Source organism: Myiozetetes cayanensis, unplaced genomic scaffold (genome assembly GCF_022539395.1).
Source record: "Myiozetetes cayanensis isolate MyiCay16 unplaced genomic scaffold, myiCay2020 scf28, whole genome shotgun sequence".
NCBI classification, from domain to species: Eukaryota; Metazoa; Chordata; class Aves; order Passeriformes; family Tyrannidae; genus Myiozetetes; species Myiozetetes cayanensis.
The window spans coordinates 1,813,202-1,831,133 of NW_026087499.1; the positions used below are offsets into that span (position 1 = coordinate 1,813,202).

Genomic DNA, 17,932 nt, shown 5'->3' on the forward strand with positions numbered 1-17,932 from the left:
GGATTTCATTGCTTCACCTGCAGCAAGCTGGGATGTTGGTGACAGTAAACAGAGTTTATTTTTTATTTTAAGGAAATTGTTTGTGTCTGAATATATTTTGGGGTAGAAAAAAAGTACCAGTTATGAGGTTTCTTTCCTGTTACCTTTGAGAAAAAAGAAGCCTGGGGGGAGCTTGATACTCCCTGAGCAGATTTTTGGGGTGCAGTGCTGAGCTGAAAACTTTGCTTTGTTCTGTCCATGTATTTCCAGTGGTGCAGAAGAAGTTCCTCTATTGTTTTATAAATCAAAAAGGGAGCATTTTTTTTTAATATGCCCCTTTTTCCAGCTAAAGAAGAGCCTGTGTAGTGATTGTGGAATGCCACAGTGCAGCCCTTTCTCAGGAAAGAGCAGAGGAAGGATTGTCTTGGAATATCACACCCCTGGGAGCTGCTGATTTCTAACAAGGGAGGTTTGGAAAACACCACATCTTCCTGCAGTCAGAACTGGGCACCAGGCCAGGAAGAGGATTAAAGGAAATCATAAACATTCCATCCCTTTCAGTGCATTTGGAAGGGTTTTTCTGGGTAAAGGCCTTGGAGCTGGAGTGGGGGTGCTGGTGATGGGGAGAGGTTTGGAAGCAGCTGGGTTGTTTTCCTTGGGCAGGGATGCAGAGCCCTGTTCTCCTGCAGGAGAAACAGCTCTGTCCCTGCTCTGTGCACTGAAACATTCCTGATTCCAGGAGATTCCCTGGAGGTGACAGGGATGGACATCACCTGGTCTGCTCAGGGCCAAGCTCTGAGCACTCAGTGCCTGTCGGGATAAGAGTAATAAATCCAGACCCTGGGAAAGCTGGTGGGGGATTCCTGGGAATGCTGGGATGGTGGGGCTTAGACTGGTATGTAAATTCTATTGCAGAGTAGCAGGATCGAAAACAAGGGCAGAAACACAAACTGCTTTTTCCTTCCCCACTCTGCCTCCAGTGCAGCCCAGCTGAGCCATCCCAGGGGCTGATCCAGTTCTGCTCCTGTTTTCCAGCACTTCAGGGGGATCCACACACTTCAACTGCACCATCTGACACTTTTCTTTTTTTAAAAAAAATTAAAAAAAAGGTTTTTTAATTCTCTGTACAGCACATACTCAATAAATTCCATGTCATTAAAACCAATTTGGAAGAGTTTCACATTCCAGTCTCAAGAGTCTCTTTTGCCCAAGGGGGAGGAAGCAGCTGATGGAGAAGTTCAGTGGCACTTACTGGAGATTAAATATAAAATGCCAGAGAAACAATTTGAAACAGGACTAGCAGGAACTGCAGGAGCTCATTCCAGGACCTTGTCAGTGCTTCAGTCGGATTCTCCAGGAATAAGTAGTCAGGATCCTTTCTTTTTTCTTCACTATGCAAGTGTAAGTCCCTTCATTAATTGCATTTGCAATGATGCTCATGTGATCGTCATTTAAGGATAAATAACCTGGATAGGAGTATTCCAGAAGCTCCTTATCTTTGTACCAGCTGTCAGAAGAAAACACAGCAGAAATAATTAAACCACAGAGGTCTGGCACAGTTCAGTGTAGGTGTTAGTTGTTCTTTCTCCTGATAGATTTTTAAGGGTAGGACAGAGATGGGTTGAGTTCTCCTCTGTATTTCAGGTGTAACAGGGCACAATCCTGAGCAATTCTGGAGCTTGAATCTCACTGGAATTTATTGGGAATTTGGGTCCTCAATCTAAACCAACCCATGGGCCAATCTCTCAACTTTCAATAACGTGCCTGTATTTTAGTAACAGCTTAAATAACTGTGAACTAAAAGGGTAAATTTAAGACTTCTTTTTTATTATTTTTTTGGTCAGAATATGGGTCAGGAATTTGGCTTGATGGTAGGAATTAGCTTTGTGCTCCCTATGAGCATTGGATTTTACCCTCTTCTTGAACTGCTGCTGGTTTCTGAGAGCTCTGCTCTCGGGCTAAATGAAAGCTCTGCCATGCCATGATCAACCCCTCTCCCTTCCCACCCCTCTTCCTGCTCTGGAAGGAGCCAGTGCCACCCTCCAGATGGCAAACTCCGCTCCCAATCCCCCTGTTGTGCCACCCTCCCTCCTCCCATCAGCTGTGCAAGCTCCCCAGGGCTGGAAGGAGGGCTGAGCACTCACTAAACTTTGCCTTTTTTGTGGATGATCTTCTGCCCACAGCGGAAGGTGACGTTCCTGCCCTCAGACACCGTCTTGGTCTTGGTCCTTGGCGGGGGCAGAGTGGGGGGCACCGTTGGAAATGGGAATTCTGTCCCCCAAAGAGAGAAGGAGAGAGGGAAGTGGCAGCCAGTTAGTGAGCAGCTCTCAGCAGCAAGTTTAGTTGCACACAGTTGGGTTGGCATTTAAGGAGCCTTGAAAGTGTCGATTTAAAAATGAGCAGTTCTTGGAGGGGCACCTGACGGGATTCACGTGCAAAGAGAAAAAACTGTGGGGTGTGTAAACTGAGATGGATAAAAATCAACTAGTCCACAGCTAGGGAAGAGGATGTGAACAGTCCCCAAAGCGTTATACAACTCATATGTGAGTTTGTAATGGTCTGATGGCATCTTTGCATTAATCTGGCCTAAAAAATCCCACTTCTGTGCTGGAGGAAGAGGTACCAGTTCTGTGGTACATCTTAAGGCCGGTTATTTGTCTGCAGTTAATTCCACAGCTGCAGCTACTTGGCCTGATCCTGCATTAGCCCCTTATCTGGATCCATAAAACTGAGAGATGGATCAGGTGATCACCATCCTTTATCTCCTTTCCTGGGAGCAGTTCAAGTCCAGCTGTGCTTGAGATGCCCCTTGTGCTGTTTCTGTCCCCTCCCTACAGCCCTTCCCTCTCCCTGCCTGTGGTGTTTATCCCCTGCCACTGGTTCAGTTAAACTAGAGAGGAACGGGACAGTTTAATGTTCCACTCCATAACTGTTCAAACATAAAAACTGCCCCCTAATTCCAGCCCTTCACCTTAAACACCCGAGCCCCCTCCTCTGCTGTGCTGCTTGGAGCTGCAGCACTTGCACCCCCTGATCTCCAGCCTGAAATGAAGATCCTGCCTATCCCTGAATCACTTTTACCTCCTCCCTGTGTGCCAAACCCCTCCCCAAAGCCCAGAAGAAATTGGGATACCGTAGCAGAAGTCACAGGTGGATGGGCAGTGCTTCTTCATCAGCTTCCTGCGCTTCTCACAGAAGCCTTTTTTTGCCCATGCCTGGCACATAAATAATCTGTCTTTACAGCCTGAAACAGGAGGAGAAACGGGTATTAGAGGGGCTGGGGGAGAGAGTTTCTTCTGCAAAACAAATCCACATTCCATTAATCAGATCCCCCAGCGTAAATGGGGGAGCTGGGAGGGGGAAGAATCTGAAGGAGGAGCACAAAGAGAGCCGGGCTCTGACACAACGACAACTCCACGGCATGCAGAGCCCTGGTTCCTCACCATAGAGCCTGTGGATGCCCCACACCTCATCCTGGGAGATGGTTTTTTTCCCAGTCAGGGTGGCGTTGATGTGCATGAGGGCGTTGGGGTTCAGGGAGTGCATCAGGCCCAAGGCGTGGCCTATTTCGTGAGCTGCCACATGGACCAGGTCTGTCAGCCAAACACCTGGAAGGAAGGGAAAACCAGCTGGAATCGTGTGGTAAAAAAGGGTATTTGCTAATCCCAAACCCAGAGGAAATAGTTCAGCACCAGAAAGGTCTTGTCGAAGGCTGCCCCAGTTTCATCATTGATGGGTCCAAATAAAGCAGATTATTTCCACATTTGAGCTCCAGTAGCAGCAGTGCCAGGCTCCAAAGGAGCAATGTTGGAATGCCTGTCCCTGTGCAGCACTCCCTCCTGTCAGCTTCCCACTCAACTTTGTTCCCAGAGCCCTGAGCTGGGACTGGAAATGGGGTTTTTAGTGGGAATATTCCGGCTCTGAAAGGGCCTCCACTGAGCTCTGCACTCCCCTCAGCCTCTGGGACACCCTCAAGCCTCTTGGCAGCCTCCTGACCCCTGCATCCAGCAGGGCTGGATTTCAGCTGAGGGATGTGACTGAACTCTTGGATAATCCCACTGAATCACTCAGCCAGAAACGGCTCTGCCACCACCCAGGGTCCCCCAGCCCAGCTGATCACAGGGCAGAAGAGCAGCTCCCAAACCCCCCCAAACCCACAACCGCCTCTGCTGGCTCCTCCAAAACCAGCTAAATCCCAGCCTAAAAGCCCAAATCCCAGGCACTCCCTGCTCACCTTTCTTCCAGCTGAACCTGGTGTTCCCCAGGATCCAGTACTCGTGGTCGTCGAAGTGGATCTCCCCGTGGGGCGGGAAGAAGGCGTGGGCCAATTCCCCCGTGGTGCCGTCGAAGCAGTGGTGGGTGAGGGACTCCAGGCAGTCCGTGTGGTTGATGGAGTAGAAGCCTGTGGGGAAAAAAAAAACCCAAAAAGCAGCAAGATTGAGTGGATCTGGTAGGGTCAGTGAACTCCTGAGTCACTACAGAGGTCTCGGGTGGGACCCCACGTGTTTCCCGACCTCCAGAGCCGCAGGAGCGAAGATAAATGCAAAGCGATTGACGGCCACGTGCTGCCCCTGGACTCAGAGCTGCTCCCAGGGGACACAAATAAGTTCACTTCCCAGCAGGGAACGCCGAGCTCGTCTTGCAACATCACATGGAAATGATTTTTTTTTAAAGGGAGAAGCTGAACTGATAACCCCGGGATGGAATTGTTGTTTTAAATGTCAATAAGCAGGGGCAGAGTTACTGGGAGAGCCGCTCCCCATCAATTTGTCAGCACCACAGCAGGACCACGGTGCATCCTGCAGCCCCTGGAAGTGGGGAGCAGGACAGACCCCTGGAAGCACATCATGTGCTCTGAGCAGGGTCCTGCAGCTCCAGAGCGAGTTGCGAAACGATGGGGAGAGTCTGCTGGTTGTCTCAGCCCTGCTGCCACACACACAGGAAATCAGGATTCCACACAGACCATAAATCCCAGGAAGGATTTACATCTGGGGTTGAGGCTGAGCAGGAAAAGCCTCAGCACTGACGTCCTTCCAGGCCCCAGGAACTCCAGAGCAACTGCAGAGCAAGAGAGGGGCAGGAGGGAGGGGAGGGATCAACAAAGGGGAGAGCAAACCCGGGAACAACTGGAATCCATCTCCTGCCCTGGCTCTGTGTGACCCTGGGTACAGCTCCTCACCTTCCAACATTCAGATTCCCAACCTGCAGGATAAGAATCTACAGATTCTTATTCCTCTGCAAAATTCCCCATTTGTGGAATACGAATCTGGGGATTTCTGCATTCCTGGAACAGGAATCTGTGGATTTCCCCATTTGTGGAATACGAATCTGGGGATTTCCCCATTTGTGGAATACGAATCTGGGGATTTCTGCATCCCTGGAATCCACAGGAATCCGTGGATTTCCCCATCCCAGTGGCAGAACCTGAGTGTTAATTTTTGGCAAATCCCTAAAGCTTCCTGACTGCCGGGAAGAGTTAATCGTGATATTAGCACTTCCTAAATATTAACAAGGAACGTTAACAAAAGCAATCAAAATAAGCAATAAAATAAGTAATAAGTGCTAAAATAAGTAATAAGCAATAAAATAATAAGCAAAATAATAAGTAATAAAAGCTAACAGTAGTTTCTCTGCCTGACTAAAGGCAAAGGATGCCCCAACCCTCACCCAAGAGAGGCCGAGGAGGAGCATCTGCTGCCTCCCACCCCCTGGATTCAGGCTGGAAATTGTGGAGTTAACCCCCCCTGGATCCTCCCGGGGTCCCTGAGGGTCTCACCGATTTTGAGGTCGCTGGGGACGTGCCGGGGCACCTCCCTGAAGCTGAAGGGGGACACGTCGCTCCACATGCGGAAGGCGGCCGCCAGCCCCCGCCGCGTGTCCCGGGCGCTCAGCAGGTTCCTCGGGAACGACAGGATTCTGCAGGGGGACACACACACAGAGCAGCTCAGGAAAACACCCTCTGCCTCCTCAAACACCAGCTGGGACCACCAGGGCTGCCCCAGTGTCCCATTCGCTCCCGGCAGGTTCAGAGCGGGAGCTGCTCGAGCTGGATGTCACCGGTGTTTGATGAACCCCACAGGGACGGGCAAAGAGCTGATGTTCTTTACAACCAGGTGCTCTGTCCTACAGCTTTGGCTCCTCCCCTCAAGCACAGCACTTTAGATGGGGTTCTCTGGGATAGCTGTTTTTATCCTGGGCTCTCCCAGTCTGCTGCTGGAAGAGGAAGCAATCACGCCCCAGCAGCAGGGAACTCCTGCCCCTGACACCTGGGCTGCAGTGGATGAGCACAGTGGTGAAAAACACTCTCAGGCAGAACTTCTGCAAGGATATCAAAGATCTGACAGGGAAACAAGTTATTTCCCTTGGGAAAAAAAAGCTCTAAATCACATGGGAGAGAGACTCGAGGGAGGTTTTTGCTTAGGCCACGGATGAGCTGGGGGAGAGCTCCTGGTGCAGGTGCCATGGGAATGCACAGGTGGCTCCTGGGAACTTACCTTGGCCCACAGGAAGATCTGCATGCAGGGGACTGCCTCAAGTGTAGCAATGGGGAAAAGCTGGGCATATTCTCTATCCCCTCGGGTTGTTTTTTAGCTATGCTGATTATGTTCTCCCTTCGTCCCAGCACACCCTAAAGGGAGCAGAAGGTTTCGTATCAAGCCAGGCTGTTGATGAGGGGAAACCTGGACAATTAAGACTCTGATGGGGCTGAGCCTGCTTGGGATGCTCCTGTGAAGGAGCAGAGCGTTCCCTCACACCAGAACTGTCAAGGGCTTTTTATTGCTTATTAATAATCCAAGGGCTGGACATCCTTTCCCAGAGGCAACAGGGAGCGAGATTCCTAAAAGCACCAACAGCTCTGTCCTCCTGAAATCACAGAACCTCCCAACAGGGATCTCCCTCAGGGATGGTTTAGGTTCCAACAGAACTGTTAGAAACATCAGCATGACACAGTTAGTCCTCCAGTCACGACCTTCTGAGGGAGGTCCCTGCTAAGGAATCTGCCCTGAACAGCTCCACTGAAGTGAGAGGTGCAGCAGTCGTAGGGATGTTCCTATTTCAGAGTGGCTTTAGCAGCTCTCCCTGCACAGGGCTGAGCAGTGACCACGTGGGCAATCCCCAAACCCGTGGCAGGAGGAACTCAGGCCCCAGGAGGGATCCTGGGGCCAAAGCCAGGCCTTACTTGTAGGTCAGGTTGAAGTGGTCCCATCGCAGGTGGCCCGGGGTGATGGTGTAGCGTTTCCTCCGCGCTGGGGGCCGAGGGAGGGCCGGGCTTTGCCAAGCTGGGGAACCCTCTCCATGCAGGCCAGGGGATGTGGCATCTTCCTTAAAGACAAAGCAGCAGGTTGGGAGGGACGGGAGACACCCCAGGACTGATCAAGGTGCAATAAAAACCAGCAGGGCGGGACATCTGCAGGCTGGGAGCACAACTGGAGCTCCTTAGGGGTGTCCAGGGGACAAGATGGTCCTGTCTGCCTGCACCATCCCACCCTCCTCTTGGAGTGTGGCACAGATGGAGCAGAAACGAAGCTTCAGGAGGCTTCTGGCCACGGCAAGGGCTGCAGCTCTGCCTGGAAAGTTTTCATTTCCTTTTCGCTCTCCCGTTGCTCTCCAGCCTGGCCACAGAAGAAAATGTAAAGCTGGAAAAATGACTAAAACAGGCAGCTCTTTGTGCAGGGAGCTCTTTACAGAGCTGTGCTGTGGATCTGAAATGCCTTCAAAGTAAACAGCAGCCCTGGAAACCCTGGAGAGGATTTAAACCATCCAACAGTAAAAGACATCAAATTAAGTGACACGTCTGACTCCAATTAGAAAAAGCCTTTTCATCCTGAGCAGTGGAGGTAAAAGAATGGGACCCAACACTGTTTTCTGGATGGTTTCCTGCTCTGTCTCCCCGTTTCAGGCCCAGGACAGTGAATGTCTGTGAGCCATCTTCGCTCCAGAGGCACCAGGACACTTCCCAAGTGGCAACGCTACAAGAGCTGCACCAGCTCGAGTCTGTTCAGCCTCACAGCACATTCCACAGGCAACAAGAGCCGTCTTCATTTCCCTCATGGAAGGACTGAGGCTCTGAGAGCCAAACCAGCACGTCCCTGGTGTCACAGCGAGGCAGTGGCAGGGCAGGACGAGGAGCCTGAAGCGACAGCTGCCAGATGTGCCCGGAGCAGGAGCACTCAGCAGGCACGGGGACTCCATGCCACCAGGAAAGCAGCCTCTTTCCTCACTCTCACAGCCACTCTTGCCTCCACCCTGATCTAATCTCAGCCTCTTTCTTTCCTAGAAGGACAGATTTCAGCCTTTCCTGCAGCTCAGCCCTGGCTCTGACTCAGCATCCCAGCCCAGCTCGGTCTCTGCCCACGAGGAACTTGAGGGCACAGGGGCTGCTGCCCCTCTCCCTTCACCTCCCGTGGCTTTTCCCTCTGATTCTGCTCTGAGAATGCCACTTTCCCTCCAGAGGAAAGGAGAATTTCGCATCCTTTCGAGCAGCACAGACAAGGTGGAGGATCTGTTGGAGCTGCAAGAGAAGCCTGGAGAAGATTAGCTCATAATTATGGGATAATAAGTTATCTTCCCCTTTTTATATTATTTTTTTTTTTGCAGTTCTTTCAAGCAGTGGAGAATTATGCAAATCCTTTCTGTCTTTGTTGTTTTCTCTGCAATCCCGTGCCAGTGGTGGGGCTGATTACATTATTAGTGTAATCTGGCATCAGTCAGGAGGAGCCCAGGATTACTGGGAGTTCTGAGTGGCTCAGGAGATTTGTTCCCTCACACTGGGGTGAGCAGCTCTCTGTCCCTGTGCTGGCTGCTCCTGAGCAAAGCCAGAGCACTGAATTTGCTTCCTCCTGCAGCCCCAAGGGAGAGAAATGATTGTCTTTTCTACAGCTTAAAACCCTCAGGCCATTCATTAGTGCTGAACAGGCAGAGGGAAACAATTAAAATAATGTGTCATTAATGAACTTCTCCTCAAAATCCAAACCAAAGGGAGGGTGACCCAGGCCCAGCATCAGCCCCTGAGATGTGAATGTGACCCCCTGGACCATGAGAGGTGCAGAGGTCGAGTTCTCTTGCTCAAACCTTCTGCCCAGTCTCTGTTCTACTTTGGGCTGGGTTCTGCCCACCACTGGTGCAAAAAGATGCTTTTAATTAAGAAAAACTTTGCAGAATGAACTGGGGAAGGGTGGGGAACCACCCAAAGTGCAGCTCAGCTGTGGGGCTCTGACAGAAATGGAGTGACCCTGTGAAAAATCCACAATATAACTTGGATCAAAGAGTCTGCCTGGACACCAGAGATCCAAGACTTTGGGAATGCACAGAACTGAAGAGGTCAGACCCTCCCAGGAAGAAACTCAGTCAGCTGTGGGGTAAGGTCTCAAAAACTCCAAATGCCTGGGAGGTGCTGGAAGGGCAGGTGTTCAGTTCTCCCTCTCAACAACCAACAACATATATATATATATATATACATACATATATAAAAATATAAAGGCAGACCTGGCCAACTGCTCTGCATTATTCCCCCTTGCAGTCAGACCTCCAGTAAGTTATTTCACTGAGCTGTAACAACTGTAATTAATTCCCTTCTCCCTCCTGGCCAGGCAGTTCCCCCCTCAAACCCCACAGCAACATAACTCTGAACCAGGACCAATTAATAACAGCCTGAGCATGTGATGCAAACAAGGGGGACCAGTGCCAAGAGCTTCATAAACACAAAAAAACAGAAGAAGATGCACTTAAAGTTTCTTTTTTTTTTTTTTTAATATAAACTTAAAAGCTAAATGTAAGCTGAAAGCAAAAATAAAGATCAGCTCCTGAGAGTCCCAGAGCCTTGCCAGAGTTCCCTCTGGATTCAGACTGTCCCAAAACATCTTGATAATGGATGGACCTTGAAAGAGAGCTGAGATCAGCCAAGAGTTCTGCAGGACCCAGTTCAGGTCCTACACAAGCCCTGAGTTCCTAGGAAAGCTCAGCTGCTCCAGAAATCCCAGGGCATGCAATGCCACATCATCCCAGGCTGGGAGAGCAGAGGGTTCACAGGAACAGCTGAAACTCTGGGAGAAAACCACCCAAATCTTCTGTGCATCCACGTCTGGCTGCCCCAGACTGCACCTCTGACACCTGAGTCACTGGGATGCACCGTTACCTTCAGGGAGCCTTTGCCCAAAGGGACCCCAACAGCCCTAAACACTCCTTGTAGCCCTAAGAGGTATTTCCCTATTTAGATGAGATATTCCTTTATTCAGATTTCTTCCTGAGTGCACCCACCTTCTAAACAGAATGTCCATGTATCTGATACCCCACACCCCTGTCAGGCATTTGAGGATCAGATCCCTTCTCCTACCTGACTTTCCTGAAGTGCAGCTCCAGCTGGATGTTCCACAAGCGCCAGCAGAGCCACCACGGGGAAGAGGCACAGAAATCCCAGCACGGTCCTCCAGCCACCGCTCCTTTTCTTGTCCAGTGAGGGGAAGCCTTTCCTCCTGTCTGCAGAAAGCTCTTCTGCTGGATCCATGGCTTTCTTTAATAGTTTTTGGAGGGAGATGGGACAGGCTCTAAGACATCCCCCTGCGCAGAGCTCAGCCCTAATCCCTGCGCTCACATTTGGAGCATCCGCGAGGAGCCCTCGCAGCTCCTGCCAAAAGCTCTGCAGAACCAGCAGAGCTTCAAAAAAGCTCTCAAAAAAAATTAAAAAAAAAGAAGAAGAAGAAAAAAAAAAGAAGTAGACTTTACATTAAGCCTCTTCCCAATGTGCCAGAGATTCTCTCAGGCTCTGCCAAGTGGGATCATGTTACTGCAGCTGAAAGTTGGGCTGGCCGAGGAGCAGCAGCAAAGTGAAACAAGCTGGGGTGGACATGAACTCCTTTCTTTAACTGTGTGATCAACAGGGGCCAAATCTGCAGTTGTCAGCTTTTATGTAATGAAAGAATGGGGGGAGGGGGCAGCCCAGGGAATGCAGCAGCCAGCATCATGCCCTTGGAATGTTTCATTAGGGATGCTGAACTGCTCAAGAGCTGTCATTTGTCACGGGCTGCCTTCAGCAGGAGAAAGAAGAAGGAGATGCAGTGAGAGCAGGCAGGGCTTTCTGTGCTTGGGAAACTGCTCAGGGAGTTTACAAACTCACAGAAGAGTAAACACCAGCTCCCTCTCCCATCAGACTTGGCAAGGGATCTGCAAGTCTGTGCTGTACTTGGGTTATCACGCCGAGGAACACAAGCATTCTCAGAACCACACTGACTTGGGGGTCTCACAGACTGACCTGGAGAAGTGGCCGCTTTGTCCTCAGCTGGGAGGTTCTTGGAGGCATCTCCGGGCTCCAGACTTGAATCAGTCCAGGACTTTTTTAAAAAAGCTTCCTCAGAAATCCTCAGCTGCACTTTCCTGGGGGGTCACCCCTGGTCCTTAGGTGGGGGGGTGAGCTCAGCTCCAGTTCTGCCCAAACTCTGCAAGCTCCCAGTTTCACAAGCAAATGCCAGGGAGGGGTAGCTCTGCTGCCAGCCCCTATAAAACATTCCTTGGGGGTATCTGAGGCATTTGAAAAGTTTCAGAAAATTCTTGTAATTGTAATAAAGAAAAATTGTTTCATTTGCATTTTCTCCCCCTAGTTCACGAGCTTGCAACACTTCCTAAGTTTCATGTATTTTCAGACTACAGCTGGCCTGGAGCTTTTAAACAACTCAGAATAAATAAGATCAGTGAGCCTGTTTGTACAACTGAACAAGAAGTTTCCCCTTCCATTCCCACCAAGCCCTCCCCTGGAGAAAACCCATGTTTTCTGCAGGGAGAGGACAACGTGCAGCAGTTGTTCAGACACCAGGAGGACAGAAGAAGAAGTAACAGGGCAGGAAGCTGTGGTTGGAATTACAAAGGGAAGCTGGAAGTGTGATGAAGAGCAGAAAGCCAGGGTGCAGGGCTCTACCTCCTTGTTATTGGCTCACCTCAAAGCTTTCTAGGGATGGTTCCTCCTTCCCCAGTAGCACAGTTGGCAGAAGGAACGTGCCTGTGCATGAGCCCTCTGAAAAAGCCCTTTGTTTGGAGCTCCAAAGAGAGATGCAAATGCAGCTCTGTTTGTGGGCTGAGCTGCAGATCAAAGCACCAGGGGAGGAACTGGGAACAACACACTCCTCCTGAAGGATCAGTGCCTGAGTCCCCCCCAACAAGCTGCTTTCTGTAGGTGAGAACACACCTACAAAGGCTGATTGAGAAGGGAGCCTTGAAGTAAAAGCTGCCTTGGAATGGGACTCAAAGCCTTGAGCCAAGAGCTCTTCTCCAGTGAAACAGCACTGGCTTGACAAGAAAAATATTGCTATCAAAGAGTGCTGGAAGAACACTGAGTTTCAGCCCCAGAACTGCGTAACAGCTTTGAGGGCCTCTGCCTTTCACCCAGCCAGGGAGAGCCAGCAGTGCCTGAAAAATCAACTCAGGCACTGCACATCCACCTCCTGCCACAGGACCTGAGCACCTCAGAGCAGGGAATCTCACATCAGTCCTGGCTGCAGGGCAGGGCTGGAACCTGCACCTGGCAGGGTGAGAACCACAGAACTGGGCAGGTGAAGGACCTGCCTGAGGTGGAGGGTGGAATCTCAAAGAACAGCAACCTGAAATCTTCTAAGAAGCCTTATTTTTGTGAAGAGGAGCACAGGAGCCTGAGCTTTGAAGCACAGAGTGGGAACTCAACAACCACAGCCCGAGGGAACCGTGAATCCCCTTCGTCCCATTGTAAAGAAAGTTTCTGTAAAATACTTCTAAAACACTCCTGCAAAGTCAGTGTACAGAGCTTTAGTAACAGTGCATTCTCAGGACCTCATTGTTTCTGAATTTTATGTAGTTACTAAAGGTCAGCACAGCCAAGACAGCCCTTTCCCCAGGAGTTACTGGAGTATTCTGGGTGGGAAGGGACCACACTGCACGTGAGCCATTTACCTTGTGCCACATGTGCTGAACAGGAATCTTTACCTGCAGAGACGACTCACACCCTCTGTGACACTCAGGATCTGCCTCCCTGTCAGGGAAGCAAGCAGGGAACACCTGGATGGATCAGGAGTGAGAGCAGGGTTTTCTGGAAAGCCCTTGGTTCACTTTTCCCCATATGCTGGGAATGCTCTGTGCCCACTCACCCAAAAACCCAGTTCCTGTGCATCCAACCCCACCAAGCTGCAGGATGCTCTAAAAACTCTTCAAGCTCAAGCCACAGATCTGCTGAGACAGCAGCTCAGCAGCAAGGCCAAGACAAAGCCCAGTTTTCAGGGCAGTGAGAGTCAGGTGGGGGGAGCTCTCGTGCTGAGCCATTCAGGGCTCACAGATGGAGCAGAGGGAGCCACGTGAACAAACAGTGCTCCTGAGAAAGTCTCTGTGCCCCTGGATCCACCAGGGCAGGGCACAAGCTCTGGCCAGAATTCCCAGTGTCCCTGCTGAAAATATTGCCCACACTCAGCTCTGAGGGAGCTGCTCTTACCCAAGCGCTGCTGCAGCCTCGGAGCTGTGCTGAGTTTGAGAGGTCTCAGGTTCTGGAGTGAGGATATTTGGTTTGGACTCCAGGCAAGGACTGTCATCCTGACTATATTTGGAGAGAAAAAACATTCCTGGCTTTGGTTTCTGCACAGTGTGTGCAAGCAGTGGAACACATTACACTGAGGGGATCCATATGGAGGGATGGGGAAGGGGAAGGAAGGCAGGCACAGAACTGATTTTGCTTTGTCTTCCCGCTCTTGGCAGTGCCCAGGACCTGGATATCTTCTGGAGGGAGCTGGGATTGTCTAAGCCAACAGTCAGGGATGCATATCCCGAGATCCCTGCCTGGCCCTGAAGCAGCAGGCTCTGAACAGCTGTCAGGAGGGAGGGAATGCCGTGGAATGTTGCATAAAACCCACAATGGCCAAGCAGAGACTATGGAAAGCATAAAGCCCTGGATCATTTGCACAACACAACACACACTTTCCTTGTTCAGTCTCCTCAGCCTGGCTTTGCTCTTTTCCCTTCCTTGCTGAAATGTTGAGTTTAAAGGGGGGCTGCTGTGTGATGCACAACATATGGCTCCAGCCCCCAGGGCAAGCTTTAGCTCAAATGTAAACACTTTTTCACTTCTCTGGATTATTCTTAGTATTTCTCTCCTTTCCTTTATCCAGCATTGTTAAAATTAAATGTTATTTCCAGCATCTCTGCCCCATTTCACAGCAGAGCCAGCCCTGGTGCCCAGGCCAGAGAGAGGACACTGGCACTGCCTCCCCAAACCAGCCCAAGAACAATCCATTACAACAAATATTGCAACAATCCACAGCAGCAGACTTGTGGTGAGAGATGCCAGGCAGAGAACAACCCTCAGAGCTAGAATTGCAGCTGTCTGACTGTCCCAAAGGAATCTCACCTCTCACAAAACCTCTTGTTTATTCAGGGATAAGAGCCTATTATTCAGGATTAAAACAAACCACTCCCACCAGCTTCCCTCGTTGGGAACTGAGAGTTCTCCAGGGAGGTGGGAAAGAAGAAGAACCTGATTTCTGATCATGTCTGATGGCTCAAGGCACGAGGATCAACATCTCATCTCCGGGGCACTGGTCCAAATCCAGCCCCAGGCCAGGAAGGGGGGAAAGCAGAGGGGTGAATGTGATTTACCACAGATCAGCTCCTTGGTGGCCCACGTGAAAAGAATTAGGACACCTTCATAGAGCTCTTACTTCTAAAAGCACTCCCAGATTTAGCCCTGCAGCTCACAACTTGGGGGAGGGGGGAAACAACCCAACAGCCCAACATTCCTGCAGGGTTCCTGTGGGAATGGCAGCTCCAATTTGTGCTTTCTCAGTGGGTCAGGCACTAAAAAAAGGATTGCATGTGCTGCACAACAGGGAGGGGGGGAACAATAATGATGCTCTTCAGTCCCCAAACATTCTCCCACTTTCTATCGTGCAGCCCCTCGTGATCGGCATCTGCTGATGTTCCTAGAAAAGTCCACGGTCTGATGAATCACAAATGAGCTGAAAACAAGGGCTTGCTCCAGCTGGCAAAGAAAATGGAATGTTTTGCTTGACTGTCAGTTGGAGCTGCAGCTCACAGAGGTGCCTGCACTGGCCTGACCTTGTGTGACCAGCCAGCCTTGACCCCAGGCAGGAGCTCAGCAGAGCAGCCACGGCCACACAGAATTTCAGGAATGAAAAGAGGGAGAAATTCAGAGATGAGGGAGAAATTTTTCTCAGATCCCAAAGTGCATCCACAACAGAGGAAGAATTGCTTCCCTGTGGGGGATGGTTCTGTGGTTGGGGCTGTGTTAACAACCTGCAATCCACCTGTGGATGGACCAACCCTCCTGAAATCCTGGGAGTAGCACAGAATAGTGGGAACAGAATCAAAGGAGGGATAGGCTCTTCACCTGACTCTGCCTTTCAACAATTTCCCTCAGCCTCCCACTGTCTGTAAAACATGGATTTTTGGCCCTGCTTCCGAAGGCAGAGCTTTAGAAACCCCTGCACCAAGCACGAGACCAGCTGACATCTCACAGTGAAAGGTGTACACCTGAAAAACTCGGCTTTTCTTTACCCACACCAGTTAAAAAATGACAATATCTACCTTTAAAGGAGCGTTTGCTCCTGCTCTGGAGCCTCCTTGCCCCCCTTCAGCAGCAGGAACGGCCTCCCTGCTCCTAAAACCAGCCAGAAAACCAACCAGGAGCAAAGAGAGAGAGACAGAAAGAGGAGGAACATCTTCCCCCACCTTTCCTGTCTCATTCTCCAGCTAAATTTGATTCAGGCTCATCAAGGAAGATGAAAGAGCAGAATTTTCTCCCCCTCCCACGGAGCTGTGGGGGGATCAAAGTTTGCCAAAAACATACGTGGCACAAAGGGGGCTCCTCTGGGACCTCTCTTGTTCCTGGGGCTCCACTGACCATGCTGGTCCTTCCCTGGTGGGTGCAGAAATTCCCTTCTTCTCACTGGCAAAATGAAAGGGTTAAAACAGGTGCTGAACAGCTCCACTCCTGCTCTTCGGCAGGAAAATTCGGGGAGATAAAAGAGAACACGTAAAAAATAACAGCAAATAAAAGAATATACTCCCAAAACAAACACTAGCTACATTTACCAACCATTTCTCCAGCTCTTCAGCAGGTTTGTTTTTTTTTTTTGCTGTGCAAAACTGTAACAACCTCAAGGGAAGGTTCTGATGAATAAAATCTCCAGGAGTCCAGAGTCTGTGAAACAACTTTCTCACCACACCACGGGGTCGTAAAGCAATAAATATTCCTGTAACCACCACCCCCTTCCACGGAGCTAAAATCTACTCCAAAGGCTTTGCCACCTCTTTGCAAAGGAACAAAGGGAGCAGAGGAACACAGGATTTTTGTTTAGTTTTTTTTTTTTTTTGCTTGGTTTAAATATTGCTCCAAATACGTCACAGACAGTGTGTTTGGGCATAATTTGTGTCACACCCCCAAAAAAAGAATGTGCACAGAACACACACGTGTGGCACACGAGCCACACTTCCACCAACACTCACTTTTACAGGATGACTCAGTGGATAATATTTCTTCACTCAGTTAGAAAACACAATACAGCTGGATCCACAGTTCAGCTACTCTTTTTGTACATTCATTTTAATGCTCAGGAAAATATATATTTTTTATTTTATTAAGTTTTGCTGCAAAACAAAGAAACCAAAAATGAAACCCCCTTTTTGTTTTGTTTTTTTTTCTTCCCCTCTCTCATCTCTTAATTATTAACTATTTATTTTCTTTACACTTTGATTGGAGTATTTAACACCTGCCTTTGGCATTATGGATAGAAAGCTCAGGAGTCTCTGAACACACAGTTGTGCCAAAAAAAAAAAAAAATAAAATATGGAAGGAGAGTGTCACTTAGAGGTTAGAAATATCTGTTGTAACAACATATTTTCTTCAATCAGTGTTCACTACTTTATCTCTAAGGCACATGCTCTGTCTTTAGGACCTCATTACATCCAGTTTGCCTGTGTTCTGGTGGAGTCCCCAGGCTGTGGTTGAGAGAGGACACTCTCAGGACATCCCTCCCTGCCCCTGGCAGGCAGCTGGGAGAGCTGGGATCTCCTCAGGGAGATCCTGCCGTGGCAGAAGGTGTGAGGAACATCCTGCTCCTGGGATCTCCTCAGGGAGATCCTGCCGTGGCAGAAGGTGTGAGGAACATCCTGCTCCTGCTCCTGGGATCTCCTCAGGGAGATCCTGCCGTGGGAGAAGGTGTGAGGAACATCCTGCTCCTGCTCCTGGGATCTCCTCAGGGAGATCCTGCCGTGGCAGAAGGTGTGAGGAACGTCCTGTTCCTGGGATCTCCTCAGGGAGATCCTGCCGTGGCAGAAGGTGTGAGGAATGTCCTGCTCCTGCTCCAGCCTCCCTTTCCCAGGGCAGCCCCAGGGACTCCACCCCGCGGGGCGCTGGCCGGGCTGCAGTCCTGGAGCTGGGCACCAGTGGGAACATCTCCACTCTCCACGGGGAATTCTGTCCGTCCCTGCTCCGAAAGGCTCCTCTGCCTCCAGCAGACAGGTCAGGGTTCTTTGTGCAGGTGCCTGGGACGGAGGGGCAGCACAGGGAGGGGGTGCCGGCCCTCCGTGGCCTCGGGACCCTCAGCCCAGTGACACCAGCCTGTGCTGCCCTCTCCTCCAGGGGGGCTTTGCCAGGGAGCCAAACCCCTGGGAACGCCGGCCAGGGGGGAGGAGAGGGGCAGGGGGGGGCGGGCTCAGCCCTAGACGAAGATGGGGATCCTCTCGCGGATGGCCTGGCGGCAGATGGGGCACACGGTGAGCGCCGCGCTGCAGTCGGGGCAGGAGCCGTGGCCGCACTGGAACACCAGCTTGATCTGGTCGTCGATGCAGATGGGGCAGGTGATCCTCTCCTCCATCTGCCGGTAGCGGCTCTGCAGCTCCTCCATCAGCTTCCTCTGGTCGGTGGATTCCGAGCTGGGGCTGCACTCCACCTCCGTGCTGTCTGCAGGGCACCAGGCAGGGTCAGTCA

At 50.6% G+C, this 17,932-nt stretch overlaps 2 protein-coding genes across 7 annotated transcripts in view; both read right to left on the minus strand.

Moving 5' to 3' along the window:
- Positions 1-89: 89 nt before the first annotated feature.
- MMP23B (matrix metallopeptidase 23B) lies at positions 90-16,481 on the minus strand. Of its 6 annotated transcripts, none has more exons than XM_050322492.1 (9): positions 15,791-15,818; positions 10,313-13,525; positions 7,160-7,302; positions 5,756-5,895; positions 4,214-4,381; positions 3,423-3,587; positions 3,113-3,223; positions 2,124-2,250; positions 90-1,486 (listed from the first exon to the last, which is right to left on the minus strand). In XM_050322492.1, exons 2-9 carry the CDS (start codon positions 10,481-10,483, stop codon positions 1,312-1,314), a joined length of 1,200 nt encoding a protein of 399 aa, XP_050178449.1. In that variant the 5' UTR covers positions 10,484-13,525; positions 15,791-15,818; the 3' UTR covers positions 90-1,311. The 6 variants fall into 6 exon arrangements, with proteins under 6 accessions (XP_050178449.1, XP_050178452.1, XP_050178454.1 ...); XM_050322495.1 differs by lacking the exon at positions 15,791-15,818 and adding an exon at positions 6,474-6,607 and having other exon boundaries at positions 10,313-10,443; XM_050322497.1 differs by lacking the exon at positions 15,791-15,818 and adding an exon at positions 6,474-6,607 and having other exon boundaries at positions 7,160-7,298; positions 10,313-10,442.
- A 142-nt stretch (positions 16,482-16,623) lies between these two features.
- Positions 16,624-17,932, minus strand: part of MIB2 (MIB E3 ubiquitin protein ligase 2) — a 37,979-nt gene continuing 36,670 nt past the window's right edge. The window contains exon 19 of the mRNA XM_050322478.1: positions 16,624-17,905. Coding sequence (XP_050178435.1) covers positions 17,664-17,905 — 242 coding nt within the window. The 3' untranslated portion in view covers positions 16,624-17,663. The remainder of the gene's footprint in view (positions 17,906-17,932) is intronic.